We start from the raw sequence: 16433 nt of genomic DNA on the forward strand, positions 1-16433 counted from the left end.
CAACCCCATCTCCAAAACACTGTAGCCATATTCAAAACATCATGATTGTAGTCTCTGTAGCAAGAATAAGTGACCTTTAATGCATGATAAATAATGTTGACTGATCAACTCATTAAAAACCAGCTAATTGTCTGTAAGCATCTATTGGAAGAGGAGCGTATAGGGTTAAATCAATATCATTATGATCAATATCATTGCAGAGGTCAGAGATCAAGCCAAAGATCAATAATCAGCTTAACGAAGGTAAACCAGCAATTGGTGAATGTTGAGAAAAGCAACAAATACAGAAACAATTTAATAAACAAACATTCAAAATCCAATTTCAGACTAAAACTAGATTAATGTTCCTGGTTATAACGTCAGTCATGTTAGTCCTTATGAAAATTTACCATGGTTTTACCATAAATAAACCATGGTTATGGTAGTTAAAGGATTAGTTCACTTTCTGCAGTCGAAAAGAAATGAAGGTTTTTGATGAAAACATTCAAGGATTGTTCTCCATATAGTGGACTTCACTGGGGTTCAACGGGTTGAAGGTCCAAATGTCAGTTTCAGTGCAGCTTCAAAGAGCTCTACATGATCCCAGACGAGGAATAAGAGTCTCATCTAGAGAAACCATCGGACATTTTCTAAAAAAAAAAAAAGTAAAATTTTATACATTTTAACCACAAATGCTCATCTTGAACTATCTCTCTTCTTCTTCTTCTTCTTCTTCTTCTTCTTTATTAGAATTCCGGCAGTGAAGACGCTGCTAAGTGTATTACTGCCCTCCACAGGTCAAAGTTTGAACTAATTGTTATATACTTGCACTAGCATATTGTATATGACAATTTAGCTCAACCATAGTTTAAAAATGGTATATAATATTTCCAACCTATTTTGGGTTCGCTTTAAGCCAGCCATATAGTCATTTTTAAACAATATTTGGGTTAAATAAAACTACCAAACATGTTGGGCAAACATTTAACCCAACTGCTGGGTTTGTCCATTTTCAACCCAAATAACCTAACATTGATCATATATGACCTGAAACATGGACAGGTTCACCTCAGTGTTACTACAGTATTCTTCAAATCAATAATAATCAATATTGAATAACCCACCTACTCTTCAGTGTATTCTAACAGGTCGGAGATATTCAATAATGAGAAGATTCATAGCTGAATATACGTATTTAACAGTTTTCTGTGATGTTACCACAAATTCAAAGGTTTCTGATCTCAATACAGACACTGAGATCATGAAAAGAGGCGGATTTAAATGTAAATATTAGAGTTTTGGAATAAAATGTGCAGCACGTAAAATGGGGATTGTGAAAATGAGCAGCAGCTCGGATGAACAGTAAATGCCTCTATTAAAGGGATTTTTGACGAAGGAATTAAACGAAATAATGGATAAAAGTGATTTAAAACAGCCTGGTTTTCAAAATGAATTTAAAATTGAACAAAAACTGGAAAATCAGGAGATTTATGCATGCAAAACTGGGTTGTTTTTAAAAGGATTTTTTAGAGTGTAGAAAAAGTGGTAATAAATGTCAATATGCCAAAAAACCATGGTTACTACACTTTTACTATAATAAAACCATAATTAATTAAAAAGACTAGATCTGAATTATGATTATCTGTAGAGATCTGTATCTTTTCATAATTGATTTACATTGAACTGAATTGATCTGTAGAGCTGCTTTACAGATTAAATTGAATTTGCTTCATAATTGATGAATTTTGCAACTTTAACACCTTTATTTTCCTGCTAACAAAGTGCTTTACACTCTTTTATTGCCATCTTTGGTTCCATGAAGAACCTTAATCCATTGCACAAAAGGTTTTTTAGGGTGGAAAAGGGTTCTTTAGATTAGTAAAATGTTCTTCACACTAAGAAAAGATGATTCTTTGGGGAACCAGAAATGGTTTTTCAATGGCATCACTCTCTCTTTTGTAAACTTTATTTTTAAGAGTGTAGAAATGAGGTTTATGGATGGGTGTGGATTGCAATATCACCAGCATATTTGATTGGTAACTCTTCACATGATCCATAACAAACGCACCCAAAGCACTTCCAGATGCTGAGCTGAGGATAAAGATGAAACGCTGCAAAATAACAAGGTTCAGGCGGCTGAGATCCCGCCGCACCTCAGAGAGATGCTTATTAAGCCAAACCTCCGCGGCCTTTGAAGTTCCTTTCTGCTACATCTCGCCTCAAGACACAATCAAGGAACGCTGTCTTCGGAAATGCTCGCCGATGGCCGAGTGCATTTAACAAGCTCCAGCTCTCCACTGGGATCTGTCAGGAAACATGTTCCCTCTCCCACTACAGTGAAAGGATCTTATCGCACCCAAACGTGTCCAACAGCACAATCACGTGTCCGCAGAACATCTTATTCCCACAGCATTTAAGGAAAGACCTGCGTCATCAAATTCTCCCATAATCCTCACTGCGTTCCAGTGACGCCTCATGGGATGGGCCAAATCTGACCTGAGGGTTATTCTCAGAACAAGGCATTTGTTTACTGCTCAAATGGAAAATAAAACTCAGGGATGTTTACAACATTCTGAAGCACCACAAAATATATTTTCAAGAATGTGTATGTTTTAGTCCATGTAATGAAAGTCAGTGGGGTCCAAAACAGCACTGATCCCCAATGACTCTGAGGAAAAGACAGACATTTTGGTCTTGTTTAGTGTTGAACAACAAGTAAATGATAATGTGCGATATAATTCTGATAACTTGAGTCTTTCAGAAGAGTTTCCCAGAGACAGCAAATGAAATAAAAGGTGATTTATAATATTGTGCAGTTCTTTTTACAGTTAAACCACAACCAAACCAGAGTGTTTTCCTGTCAGATCTACTCACATCTTCATCTACATCCAGAGGTTAATCATGAGGGATGAACAATGAAGGACACTGTCAATCACAAAATGCCATTAGACTGCACCAAAACCACTGTCAGGATGCTACAAACGTGTAATTCAACGGCTGTGATATTCTGATGGTATTTATGCCTGTTGTTAGTGTTGATGTTCCAGTGTGTTTATATATTGTTTTGTCTGTCTGAGCTTCACACCCTAATAATTAAATTCACATATCCTGAAACAGCTGCATTATTATTCCCTCTTACTGAACATCTGCTATTACAGCGGGCGCTTTTAAAGTTACCATGTTTCTGTCACATTTGCATGTAGAGCCTTTGGGTGTTTCCTCAGCGAGTGGCCAATCACAGCGAGCCAAAAACAAACATCAAACACACTGTTAACAATTACACAGCATAATTAGTCACAATAGACTTAAACCTGATGTACTCCCTCTTAGAAGAAAAAGTTCTATATAGAACCTTAAAGGGTTCTGTCAGGCACTTGTTTTAGAACAACTAGGGTTCTATATAGAAACTTTTTTGTATAAAGCATTCTTTAAAATTGAGTCAAGAACCCTAGAGTTCTATATAGAATCTTTTAGTATAAAGCGTTCTTTAAAATTGAGTCAAGAACCCTAGAGTTCTATATAGAACCTTTTAGTATAAAGCGTTCTTTAAAATTGAGTCAAGAACCCTAGAGTTCTATATAGAACCTTTTAGTATAAATCGCTCTTTAAAACTGAGTCAAGAACCTAGAGTTCTATATAGAACCTTTTTGGAATAAAGCGTTCTTTAAAATTGAGTCAAGAACCCTAGAGTTCTATATAGAACCTTTTTGGCATTAATCGCTCTTTAAAATTGAGTCAAGAACCCTAGAGTTCTATATAGAACCTTTTAGTATAAAGTGTTCTTTAAAATTGAGTCAAGAACCCTAGAGTTCTATATAGAACCTTTTTGGCATTAATCGCTCTTTAAAATTGAGTCAAGAACCCTAGAGTTCTGTATAGAACCTTTTTGGCATTAATCGCTCTTTAAAATTGAGTCAAGAACCCTAGAGTTCTATATAGAACCTTTTTGGAATAAAGCGTTCTTTAAAATTGAGTCAAGAACCCTAGAGTTCTATATAGAACCTTTTTGGCATTAATAGCTCTTTAAAATTGAGTCAAGAACCCTAGAGTTCTATATAGAACCTTTTAGTATAAAAGCGTTCTTTAAAATTGAGTCAAGAACCCTAGAGTTCTATATAGAACCTTTTTGGCATTAATCGCTCTTTAAAATTGAGTCAAGAACCCTAGAGTTCTGTATAGAACCTTTTTGGCATTAATCGCTCTTTAAAATTGAGTCAAGAACCCTAGAGTTCTATATAGAACCTTTTTGGAATAAAGCGTTCTTTAAAATTGAGTCAAGAACCCTAGAGTTCTATATAGAACCTTTTTGGCATTAATAGCTCTTTAAAATTGAGTCAAGAACCCTAGAGTTCTATATAGAACCTTTTAGTATAAAAGCGTTCTTTAAAATTGAGTCAAGAACCCTAGAGTTCTATATAGAACCTTTTTGGCATTAATCGCTCTTTAAAATTGAGTCAAGAACCCTAGAGTTCTGTATAGAACCTTTTTGGCATTAATCGCTCTTTAAAATTGAGTCAAGAACCCTAGGGTTCTATATAGAACCTTTTTACATATAAAGTGTTCTTTAAAATTGAGTCAAGAACCCTAGGGTTCTATATAGAACCTTTTTTTGTATAAAGTGTTCTTTAAAATTGAGTCAAGAACCCTAGAGTTCTATATAGAACCTTTTTGGCATTAATCGCTCTTTAAAATTGAGTCAAGAACCCTAGAGTTCTATATAGAACCTTTTAGTATAAAAGCGTTCTTTAAAATTGAGTCAAGAACCCTAGAGTTCTATATAGAACCTTTTTGGCATTAATCGCTCTTTAAAATTGAGTCAAGAACCCTAGAGTTCTGTATAGAACCTTTTTGGCATTAATCGCTCTTTAAAATTGAGTCAAGAACCCTAGGGTTCTATATAGAACCTTTTTACATATAAAGTGTTCTTTAAAATTGAGTCAAGAACCCTAGGGTTCTATATAGAACCTTTTAGTATAAACCGTTCTTTAAAATTGAGTCAAGAACCCTAGAGTTCTATATAGAACCTTTTTGGAATAAAGCATTCTTTAAAACTGAGTCAAGAACCCTAGAGTTCTATATAGAACCTTTTTGGCATTAATCGCTCTTTAAAATTGAGTCAAGAACCTAGAGTTCTATATAGAACCTTTTTGGAATAAAGTGTTCTTTAAAATTGAGTCCAGAACCATAGAGTTCTATATAGAACCTTTTTGGAATAAAGCATTCTTTAAAACTGAGTCAAGAACCTATAGTTCTATATAGAACCTTTTTGGAATAAAGTGTTCTTTAAAATTGAGTCCAGAACCCTAGAGTTCTATATAGAACCTTTTTGGCATTAATCGCTCTTTAAAATTGAGTCAAGAACCCTAGAGTTCAATATAGAACCTTTTTGGAATAAAGTGTTCTTTAAAATTGAGTCCAGAACCATAGAGTTCTATATAGAACCTTTTTGGAATAAAGCATTCTTTAAAACTGAGTCAAGAACCTATAGTTCTATATAGAACCTTTTTGGCATTAATCGCTCTTTAAAATTGAGTCAAGAACCTAGAGTTCTATATAGAACCTTTTTACATATAAAGTGTTCTTTAAAATTGAGTCAAGAACCCTAGAGTTCTATATAGAACCTTTTTGGCATTAATCGCTCTTTAAAATTGAGTCAAGAACCTAGAGTTCTATATAGAACCTTTTTTTGTATAAAGCGTTCTTTAAAATTGAGTCAAGAACCCTAGAGTTCTATATAGAACCTTTTTGGCATTAATCGCTCTTTAAAATTGAGTCAAGAACCCTAGAGTTCTATATAGAACCTTTTTACATATAAAGTGTTCTTTAAAATTGAGTCAAGAACCCTAGAGTTCTATATAGAACCTTTTTGGCATTAATCGCTCTTTAAAATTGAGTCAAGAACCCTAGGGTTCTATATAGAACCTTTTTACATATAAAGTGTTCTTTAAATTTGAAGAACCCTAAAGTTCCATATAGAACCCCACCAAACCTTTATTTCTAATAGTGTATTGAAAAGCATTTTCTTTATAATAAACAGCCTGGCACAAAATAAATGAAAGTGGTTTATAAATCAGTATATAAATAGGGTTAACATGATTGGTTGGTTTACCCATGACCGCTCGTCCAGATGGTTAATAAGGTACGTCTGAAGGTTGTTGAGCTGCTGGCACGAGTAAACAAACTCAAACAGAACAACACTCACTGATTTTACATTCATATTCAGACACTGATCCAGATGCATCAGATCAAGCGTTCGGCTTCTTCAGGTCAGCTGATTCTTCTGCTTTGCTCCGCTTGAGCTGAACTCTATTAATAAACGTGGATAAATCAATGTGTTCTTCCACTAATCCTGCTGCCGGAGAGAAGATCCGTTTACCGTGAAGATAGACAGACATTTCTCGTGTCCTGAAGAACCACACTGAGAAAAAGCACATGTTTTTCCACCTATAAATTGTATTTGAAGAAGAAAGACGACAGTTCGCTGAGGAGATTTGCACTGTTTATTAGGGTGCTGATGTGACTGAATGAATTCTGTTGTACAAAGTGTGAGTGAGTGTAAGAAACAGGGTTTATAAATATGTTCAGAACATCTGATCAATAAATCAATCATCATATCTGGATGAATGCAGTAACTAATACAACTGATCGACTTCATTCTGGGGTGTAAAACTGAACTAGAACACACAAGATGGACTTACATTCCTGACGTTTGGCTAAATTAAATAAACGTTCAAAATAAGACGGATTCTCCAATGAAATCACACCAATGTCAAAATTCATAGCAAATATATATATCGTTTGCTTTGTGCATTATAGCAAGTGTTTAAATAATCATCAGAAAATCCCCTGATGCGAAATGAGAATTCTGCTTCATCCTCACAGAGCCAATGAGAGCGCAGCATTCACACTCCAATAAAGTATTTCACTTATTTTTATAATATTTCATTAAACATAAACAGGGATTCGTCTAATTCCGGGCTCTCGATACATCACAAAAATAAACACTCTTCAATTTAAAACAAATCCTTTTGGCATTTGAAATTGATCATATACAATATATTATTATCCTTCACTGTGCAAACACACGGTGATTTTGCACAATAAATAAAAGGTGATTCATCAGGTACAGCAAAATCATACAGAACTGTACAAAATAGAATAAAATTAGAGGAAGTAACAGAAAGGGCACAAATCTCTGAGTATTAATGAAGAGTTCAGACACAAATCATCATTCTGTCATCATTTACTCTCTTCTGTGGAACACAAATAGTATTCCTGATTTTGACTGTTTAAATGAAAGAAGAAGCACTACTGAATCAAGGCTTTCTGAGGTTATACGAGAGTGTTGGGAATGAACATCAACGGGTTTGGACACGAAGGTGAGTAAATGATGACAGAACGATCATTACTGGATGAACTATTCGTTTAAAGTCATCACACACACACACACACACACACACACACTCATTCGAGAGCAAATCCTGTAGTCGCTGTTCGCCTGTTTGTGTTTTGAATAGAAATAGCACCGTGACCGAGAAACCCCTGATTATACGCCGTTGACTGCGTTTGATTGATTGTCATGTCGTTGAGCTTAAGTAAGAGCGCAGAGGAGTTCGCACACGTGCAGACGGTCCACTACGTCTGTTTAAAGGCAGAACCGGGTCGCTAAAACGAAATGCACAGGAACCTGACGGAGACGGAGAGGCCGTACGGGTGAGAAGCACTAACGGAGGGCGTTTGGGGCACGAGAGGTGTCGGAATGCATCGATACAGCAGATATAAATCTGTTTCACATACATAGTCGCAGGGGGAGGGATATCGGCTGCGATTGGTCGCTCTGGCTTCATGTGTTGCTGTCGCCGGCTGCTGATTGGTCGTCCTCGGCGTGTCTGAACATCAGGATGGAGTTGTAGATCTTGAGGGCGGGGCCGAGCTTCACGCTCATTATCTTAACGATATCTCGCTGCGTCAACAGAAGGAAGGCCTTCCCGTCGATTTGCTAGTGAGGGAATGAAGAAAACATCACAGATGAAGTCAGAATACAGCTGTGATATAATGTGATGGTCATATCTTAAATATGGCAGTCTCACTTCATGGAAAACAGACTCAAATATTGATGATGTGATCGCGCTTGGAGAAGTTTACAGTCGGCAAGAAAAATCAATAATATTCTCTGAAAACTACATGCATTTATAAGCTTTTTTCAAAAGTAATTGATACTTTATTCATTAAATTGATAAAAATTGACAAGTAAAGACATTTAGAATTAATTCATTAATTCAATTAAAATGTTTCTTTGAATGACTTGAATGTAGAATGATTTCTGAAGGATCATGTGACACGGAAGACTGGAGTAATGATGCTGAAAATTCAGCTTTGATCACAGGAAATAAATTATACTTTACTATATATTCACATTGAAAACAGCTGATTTACATTGTAAAAATATTTCACAATTTTTACTGTATTTTTTATCAAATAAATGCATTGGTGAGCAGAAGAGAATCTTTCAAAAACTAAAAAAAAAAAAAAAAAAAAAAAAAAAAAAAAATCAAGGCACATTTGAAACTCCACACGTACCTCCTCTCTGAACTGCTTGGCCTGTTCCTCACAGCCGGGTAAAGAATGGATGAAATCAGCCACCTGAAACACACACACACACACAGAAGAGTTTCATCTTCAACAGATAAAATCAAGAATGAACTGCAGTTGAAGTTACACAAATGAAATACATGGACCTTTCACAGACTGTGATGATGCGTTTTCACAGATTAGATATCAACATCGCAAATCTGATAATGTATTAATAATGAACAAATGAATGATCTGCTATATGTTTTAGACACAAATTTAGAGTCTCAATCAAGAGTCAAATCAATGTACTGGTAAAGAGTTGAATTAGTGATGTAAGAAGAGATATTCCATCATGAGCTGAATGGTGAACGTGTCGGGTCACTCCTCCCGCGGCAGTGTTCGTCTCAGCTCAGGTTTGTGCCAGAGATTCAGAACCTTCTGCAGCGTCAGCAGAGCATTTACAGAGAAACACTCAGAAACATCTACTACGCTCAGGGATATCCAACAAACAGCTGCTGCTAAGAATAGCCCGTCTGAACGATCAGAGGAGTGAGGTGGGCGATCTATGAAGAAAATCAGTAGCAGCCTTTGCTAAGTTTCACCTGTTTCACTTGAAACGGCCTCCGCTTGCGCTCGAAAAAGAGCTCCGCTTCCGCCATCACACCACACACACACACCAGGGGCGGAAATTAACGGGGGCTTGGGGCAAAAATGTCATCAAAATTAATAAAAATGCTTCCAAATGCCAAGATATGGTGCAAAAAAGCTCTCCGTATGAGTTCTTGTTTTTAATATTTATAAGTTATATTATACGAGCAAAAGTGCCGTTTTCCCGAATATCAGCATGTTTGCAAATGTGATTTTATACAACAATTTAATAAACACTAAGTTAACAGGAAATTAGGTGACTTACAGTTTTTGTTATTGTCAGTTTTTCCTCTATTTTGCCAATGAAAATAATCACGCATCTCTGAGCAACACAGTTTCAGTTTTATTACTGCGTTTTTGAATGAATCGTTCTAATGAATGACTCGACGACTCACTCTTTTGCTTTGTGTCTGAATGAATCAGCCGATCTGAACAAATCGTTTGAGTGAATGATTCAATGACTCACACATTAAGACATTGATTTGCCGCCACCTACTGGCGGATTTATTGCAATTTCATTTTAGCTGAGGGATGAAGTTCAAATGCCGTTTTTGTTTTCAGTCATGAATCATGAATTTAACAATAGTTCTGGTTAAAGAGATAGAATGTGTTTATAAATAAACTATTAAGAGAGAAATATGAGATAACACTGTAAATATAACAGAAATAACAGTAGAGCTATCGTGCATCTCCGAGCAACAGTTTCAGTTTGATTACTGAATGAATCCGAATTTTTGAACAAATCGTTCTAATGAATGACTCGACGAATCACTCTTTTGCTTTGTTCCTGAATGAATCAGCCGATCTGAAAGAATTGTTGAGTGAATGATTCAATGACTCACTCATAAAGAAAGATTTTCTGCCACCTACTGGGTGTTTTAGTGTAATTTAATTTTAGCCGAGGGATGAAGTTCAAATGCATTTTTGTTTTCAGTCAATATTTTAACAATAGTTCTGGTTAAAGAGATAGAATGTGTTTATAAATAGACTATTAAGAGCGAAATACGAGATAACACTGTAAATATAACAGAAATAACAATAGAGCTATCGTGCATCTCTGAGCAACAGTTTCAGTTTCATTACTGAATGAATCTGAGTTTTTGAATGAATGGTTGGAGTGAATGATTCAATGACTCACTAGTTAAGACATTGATTTGCCGCCACCTACTTGTGGATTTATTGTAATTTCATTTTAGCTGAGGGATGAAGTTCAAATGCTGTTTTTGTTTTCGGTCATGAATCATGATTTTAACAATAGTTCTGGTTAAAGAGATAGAATGTGTTTATAAATAAACTATTAAGAGCGAAATACGAGATAACACTGTAAATATAACAGAAATAACAGTAGAGCTATCATGCATCTCCGAGCAACAGTTTCAGTTTCATTACTGAATGAATCAGAGTTTTTGAACGAATGGTTGGAGTGAATGATTCAATGACTCACTAGTTAAGACATTGATTTGCCGCCACCTACTGGTGGTTTTAGTGTAATTTCATTTTAGCTGAGTGACGGAGATTGAATGCTGTTCTTTTCGGTCATGATCGTAACAATAGTTCTGGTTAAAGAGATAGAATGCGTTTATAAATAAACTATTAAGAGCGAAATATGAGATAACATTGTAAATATGACAGACATAAAGTCATTGCAGTCGCATTGCATGCAATATTTTCATCTGTCTTTCGTTGAAACGGGCCTCTCTGAAGAACACTGCTGATGTGCTTCATGACATTGAGTTTCCAGCCCGTTTGACCCAAAACCCCTTACCACACAATCACAAGAAAAGCGTCTCTGGAGCCGCGCCGGACTTTAATTAAACAGACAAACTCCATTTATTATAAAACACCACCGAGTGCCAAGATACAACAGATCGACCTTCTACAGTCCTCTCAGCTATTATGCAGAACATCGCATTGATTTCCCAGCAAAAACAACTACATCATAATGCTTGCTTTCAGCATGTTGCTATGCAGTTGATTGTATTACAGTTATTCAAATGCTGCCGTCAGACATTAATAAGCATTGTGTATTTCTAATGTCTCAGCAGCATTCAGGCCTGTTGGTTCCTGGTAATGAAGACACATGTGCGTCTCTAATGAACCGCAGTACTGGCCGCAGATTAAGAGTCAATCCTGCAGGGACAGCAGAAGCATCGTTACTGTACGGCTGCATGTTTGGACTCCTTATTACCATCACACTCTTATAAAAGGCTTCAAATGAATGCCTAGGATCGATCCGGCTTTCATAGGAACAGAACAAGAACTCCTGGCAAGATCCATTAGATGTTCTGACCGCTGCCAAATTATTTGCGGTGTTTAGGTCACATTCATTTAGAGCGCTTGTGTTTGTCTGATATGCTAATGCTTTTCCGCAGTTAAAAGAGCTCAAAATATGCAGTAAATTGATCAAAAGTGACAGTAAAGCAGTTATATTGTTACTTTTGAACATTCTATTCATCAGAGAATCCTGAGAAATAAAATGTATCACAAATGTATCAGAGTACAAGGATCATGTGACACTGAAGACTGGAGTAATGATGCTGAAAATTCAGCTATGATCACAGGAATAAATTACACTTTACTATATATTCACATAGAAAACAGCTGATTTACATTGTAAAAATATTTCACATTTTTGCTGTATTTTTGATCAAATAAATGCAGCTTTGGTGAGCAGAAGAGACTTCCGTCACGAAATCTCTGGACATTAGCTTAAGGTAACGATAAAGCCACCAGACAAAGCCCTGCTTTAACGAGTGACATAATCAATCAGATCTCACACGCTATCCCACAATCCCTCGGTGCGACAGCAGCCTGTTTACCGGCGGGTCCTTGAGGGCCGTGCGGCTGATATTTACACAGCCTGTAGTTCAACACGCACGTTGTGTGTTTATCTCTGCGCTCTGTTCATCCTCACAGCCCGGGGTCAGAGTTTCAGCCGCACCTGGTTACCATGACAACCATCCCATCATGTGCCCGGCGGCATGAAGAGGCTCGATTTCACCTCTGCAACCCAACATTACCATGACAAACAGCCTGAAACTACTGCACAGTGACAGCCTGTAAACCTCTGAAAGTGTTTATACTCGGTCAGCTGATCGGTCCTGCACTCCCATTGGTTAATTCCACGTCATTTGCATAAAGTCTGGTCAAGTGTGACAGCTGCAGCTCATGAAGCCAGTAAATCAACTCGAAATGATTTCTGACAGATTTTACGCTACAAATCGCTGTCAGTATAGAGAATTACTGTGGCGATGGCTGATATTATAAATCGACACTGTTGTATGAATATTGCATTTTGTATAAACGCAGACGCAAAGATGGATGACTTTCTTGGAAACATAATAATTGAGATTATACGGTTCGAACAGTAACAAATAAACCATAATATGACCTGCGTTCAGACACTAACACTGACTGTCAGCAATTTATTCACATTTATGCGTGTAGAGACTGACAAAAGAGGAACAAAAGCAATTTGTCAGTTCACTAAAATACATAGTGAAACTAAACTGGAAAGTTCCTGCTAAAATTGCACAAAATCACTGAACTTTTGAGAAATAAAAGCACAAGCGAAATCAAACTAGTGTGGCGTCATTTCGAACGAAATCAAGCCAAAACAAAGTTCGAACTTTCTGGAAATGTTCACTCCGGCTGGTCAACTGGTTCATTTCTTCTGTTCAGTCCATCAAGGTCAGATGTGAGTAAAAACATGAACGTGAAGCTGTAATTTTAATTAAAAGTGACACTGACACTGATTTTCATGTTTAATACTGTAAAGCTGCTGCTTTAAAGCAATCTATTGTATAAATAAACGTGACGTGATTGCTTAATTTACAATGTTTGCTGGTGCAAACATTTACACATCGCTACGATCAGATGCTTTCTGAACTGCTGTTTTCTCACTGCTGTCATGATTATTTTGTTATTGAGAGGAAAGCGCGCAGCACATATTTACATTTTCATCTAAATGTGGACGAAGTCAGGATGTTATAATATGGGTTATTATATTCTTCTTATCGAAGAATAAAAAAGAACTTTGCCATGAGTACATTGGGGCTTTAAACGATCTCCTGAATGAGACATAGACACAAAACTCCTGACAGGACGTGATATGCGGCGTTTCTTACCTCCTCTACGGTCCAGTGTGCGACGCGACTGGCCTGGACGCCGGCCACCCCGGGCAAGAGCTTACAGTGCTGCTCCCAACACAGCGGCAGGTCGCGGCTCGGGTGAGCCGACATGGCGGACAGGAAGACGGACTGATGCAGGGCCTGCTGGAGACTGTCCATGTTCCGCTCTGAGAAAACACACATCAGGCATTTACAGTGGGAAAAACAGAACCGTTTGGATCTGCTGAACAAAACACAAGGACTTTAAGGGATAGTTCACCCAAAAGTGAAAATTTACTTGTTACAAACATGTATGACATTCTTTTGTCAATGGAAAACATAAGAAGATATTCTGAAGAATGTTGGGAACTAAACAGTTTGGCTTCCATTGTACATTCTTTTAACAAAAGTTCTTGACTCAATTTTAAAGACTCCTTATGCCATAAAGGTTCTATATAAGGAGAAATGTCTAAAAATTATTGTATAATGTTTTCATTTTTAATGGGTTATTTCATTTTTTCTAGTGATAAAGTGTGTTTATAGTGGAACTATAATGCCCCTTTCACAAGATGTAATATCAGTCTCTGGTGTCTCCAGAATGTGTCTGTGAAGTTTCAGCTCAAAATCCCCCACAGATCATTTATTATAGCTTGACAAATTTGCCTCTATTTGGATGTGAGCAAAAACACGCCGTTTTTGTGTGTGTCCCTTTAAATGCAAATGAGCTCCGCTTTCCAGAAGAGGGCGGAGCTTTAACAGCTCAACAACAACAAAGCTGGAGAATCTCACGCAGACAAAATGACGAAAGTGTTCAGCCTTACATTGTTCAAACCGGAGTCGACACTGATGGAGAGACTCAGGAAGAAGTTACAACTTTTAGACGTTTCTGAATGGTTAGTGGATAAATTGATGTAGTTGCTGTGGAGTTGATTCAACTCATCCACTAGCATGTGCCGTCATGTTCATCTTTTGTGTTGAATTGACCCTCGTTTGGCGTAAAATGACGGCATGTCAACAACACTCTACTACAACATCTCTTCCTCTTCTCTAAAGCAGCCCAACATGGCCCCGCCCCCTTTGTTGTGTGTTCTCGGGGGCGGGGTTTATGTAAATTTTAGGGTTTGTGATGTCACAACCCGAGAAGAAGCTCGTTGTAGTCCCTACCAGCCATTTTGTTGTAGTCCTTAAACAGAAAATTCGGATAAAACCTCCTTTTGCTAAAACACTCTGTGAAAATGTTCCATTCGCCACACATTAACTGCCTGTCAGACACTCGCATCACGATCACACCGCAACCGCGTCTCCTGCTGCGTTCAGATGAAACCAGCGGCAGTAAATGGATAAACGTCTGCAGCTTGTGTTTTGGGTCATTTGACTCTAAAGGTCATTTCTACATTCAAAAATAAACAAATTCTGTTTGATTATGGAGTTCAGAAGCACTTTCATGTTTAATGACACAGATTCAGCATGTTTATTTCTCGCGGTCAGTGATTCTGTGCACACAAACATGGACTCTCACCAGCGTCTCGCTCAAATGTTCCTGGCAGCGTTTAAGACGCCCGTGAGGGTTTAGCAGAACGCTGCCCTTTCACGCTCCGCAGAGGACGATCTGACCGGCTCCTAAGAGACCAAAAGAGCTGCTAAACGGACGGCAGATCCAGAATCCTGGAGAATTATGTGAATACTATACTAAACAATCAACACAAAAGGCAATTAAGTTGACTTTACAGATGAAATTTCAGTTGCCATTAGTGTTTTAAATCTTGCATTTGTATTTTTTGGCCTCCTTTGAGTGCTTTACAAATAAAGGAATGAAGGAACGAATGACAACAGAACCAGCACCTGATATCATCACTGCAAATCAATAAATCTCGTGATGATGTTTTCTGAAATAACTCGTACGAGGACGTCATCACTGCGTTCGTCTTGACATTCACTCGGATCCGCACTGCCACCTGTGTCCCGTTACACAAGCCGTTGCCACGGCGATTGTCACACTGCATCGTCGTCTGAGCAACTGTTTGCAATCTGTTGTGTCACATGATCAGATGAGATCGGGTCTGGAGACGAGGACGCGAGCGGACGGCGTCGGGAAGGATTAAAGTCTCGCAGCGCTCGATTCGCCACAGGACACAAAAGAGCAGCACTCTCACACACACACACACTCTCACACACACACAAACATACAACACTGAGCTCAAAAAAAAAAAGAAAAAAAAGTGTCTGATCCATCAGAAATGATGCATTGAATCTCTCAACAACATGTCCAGGTTATATTACATCACAAGAGGAAGATGATGATGATGATGATGATGATGATGATGCTTCCTAATCAACGTATCAAATAAACTTGGCATTGTATATTACAAATATTTTTTGCTTCTTGACGAATTGCTTTCGTTCCTCTCTTGTAAGTCACTTTGGATTTGGATTTAAATGTAAATGAAAAAACAAAAAGCTGAGGAAGGATTATTTTCATGACAAACATTTTTTAAATTCTCATGCAAAATAAATCTCATGTAATGTAAAGCAGGTGGAAGTTTGAGTTCAATAATGATTCTGTTTGATTATAACATTTTTAATAGATAACCCATCTAAAATCATCTCTGAATAATGATCCTCAATAGATTATCTATAATAAAGTTATGTTTTAACTTAAATTTGCAAAAATTAAAGGCTGGTTAAGTTGAGAAAAAAAGTTATTCGACCTAAAGTTCTCTTTATGCCAAAAAAGTTATAATGAGGAAAAACATCTTAATACTTTCATGTTTAATGGATTATTTCAGTTTTTCTAGTGATTAAGTATGTTTACGAGGTATTTAATTCATGCAACTTAATTAAAATAAAAAATTAATTAGAACAAAATTAATTAATCCATAAAAATCCAAAAAAGGTTCTATATATGAAGAACATGACCCATATAGAACCTATATAGATCAGTTTCTTCTAAGAGTGAGTAAATATCAAATGTAATTGCCATTAAAATACATATTCACATAAATAAATACATAAATCTAAAGTAAAATAAACCGTGAAGTCTCAGACTTTTTGTATACAAACTGTATTAAAAAACTGAACACTAAACGTCTGCGTTTGACAGCGATGTTCACAGCGAGACCTCAA

General features: G+C 37.0%; 1 protein-coding gene across 1 annotated transcript in view; it reads right to left on the minus strand.

The window, feature by feature from the left end:
* Positions 1 to 6461: 6461 nt before the first annotated feature.
* The window catches only part of LOC125252387 (lethal(3)malignant brain tumor-like protein 4), a 58264-nt gene continuing 48292 nt past the window's right edge, over positions 6462 to 16433 (minus strand). The window contains 3 exon segments of the mRNA XM_048165633.1: positions 6462 to 7978; positions 8560 to 8622; positions 13329 to 13498. Of these exon segments, the coding sequence (XP_048021590.1) occupies positions 7823 to 7978; positions 8560 to 8622; positions 13329 to 13498 (389 nt within the window). The 3' untranslated portion in view covers positions 6462 to 7822.

Source organism: Megalobrama amblycephala, linkage group LG18 (genome assembly GCF_018812025.1).
Source record: "Megalobrama amblycephala isolate DHTTF-2021 linkage group LG18, ASM1881202v1, whole genome shotgun sequence".
In the NCBI taxonomy this organism is placed as follows: Eukaryota; Metazoa; Chordata; class Actinopteri; order Cypriniformes; family Xenocyprididae; genus Megalobrama; species Megalobrama amblycephala.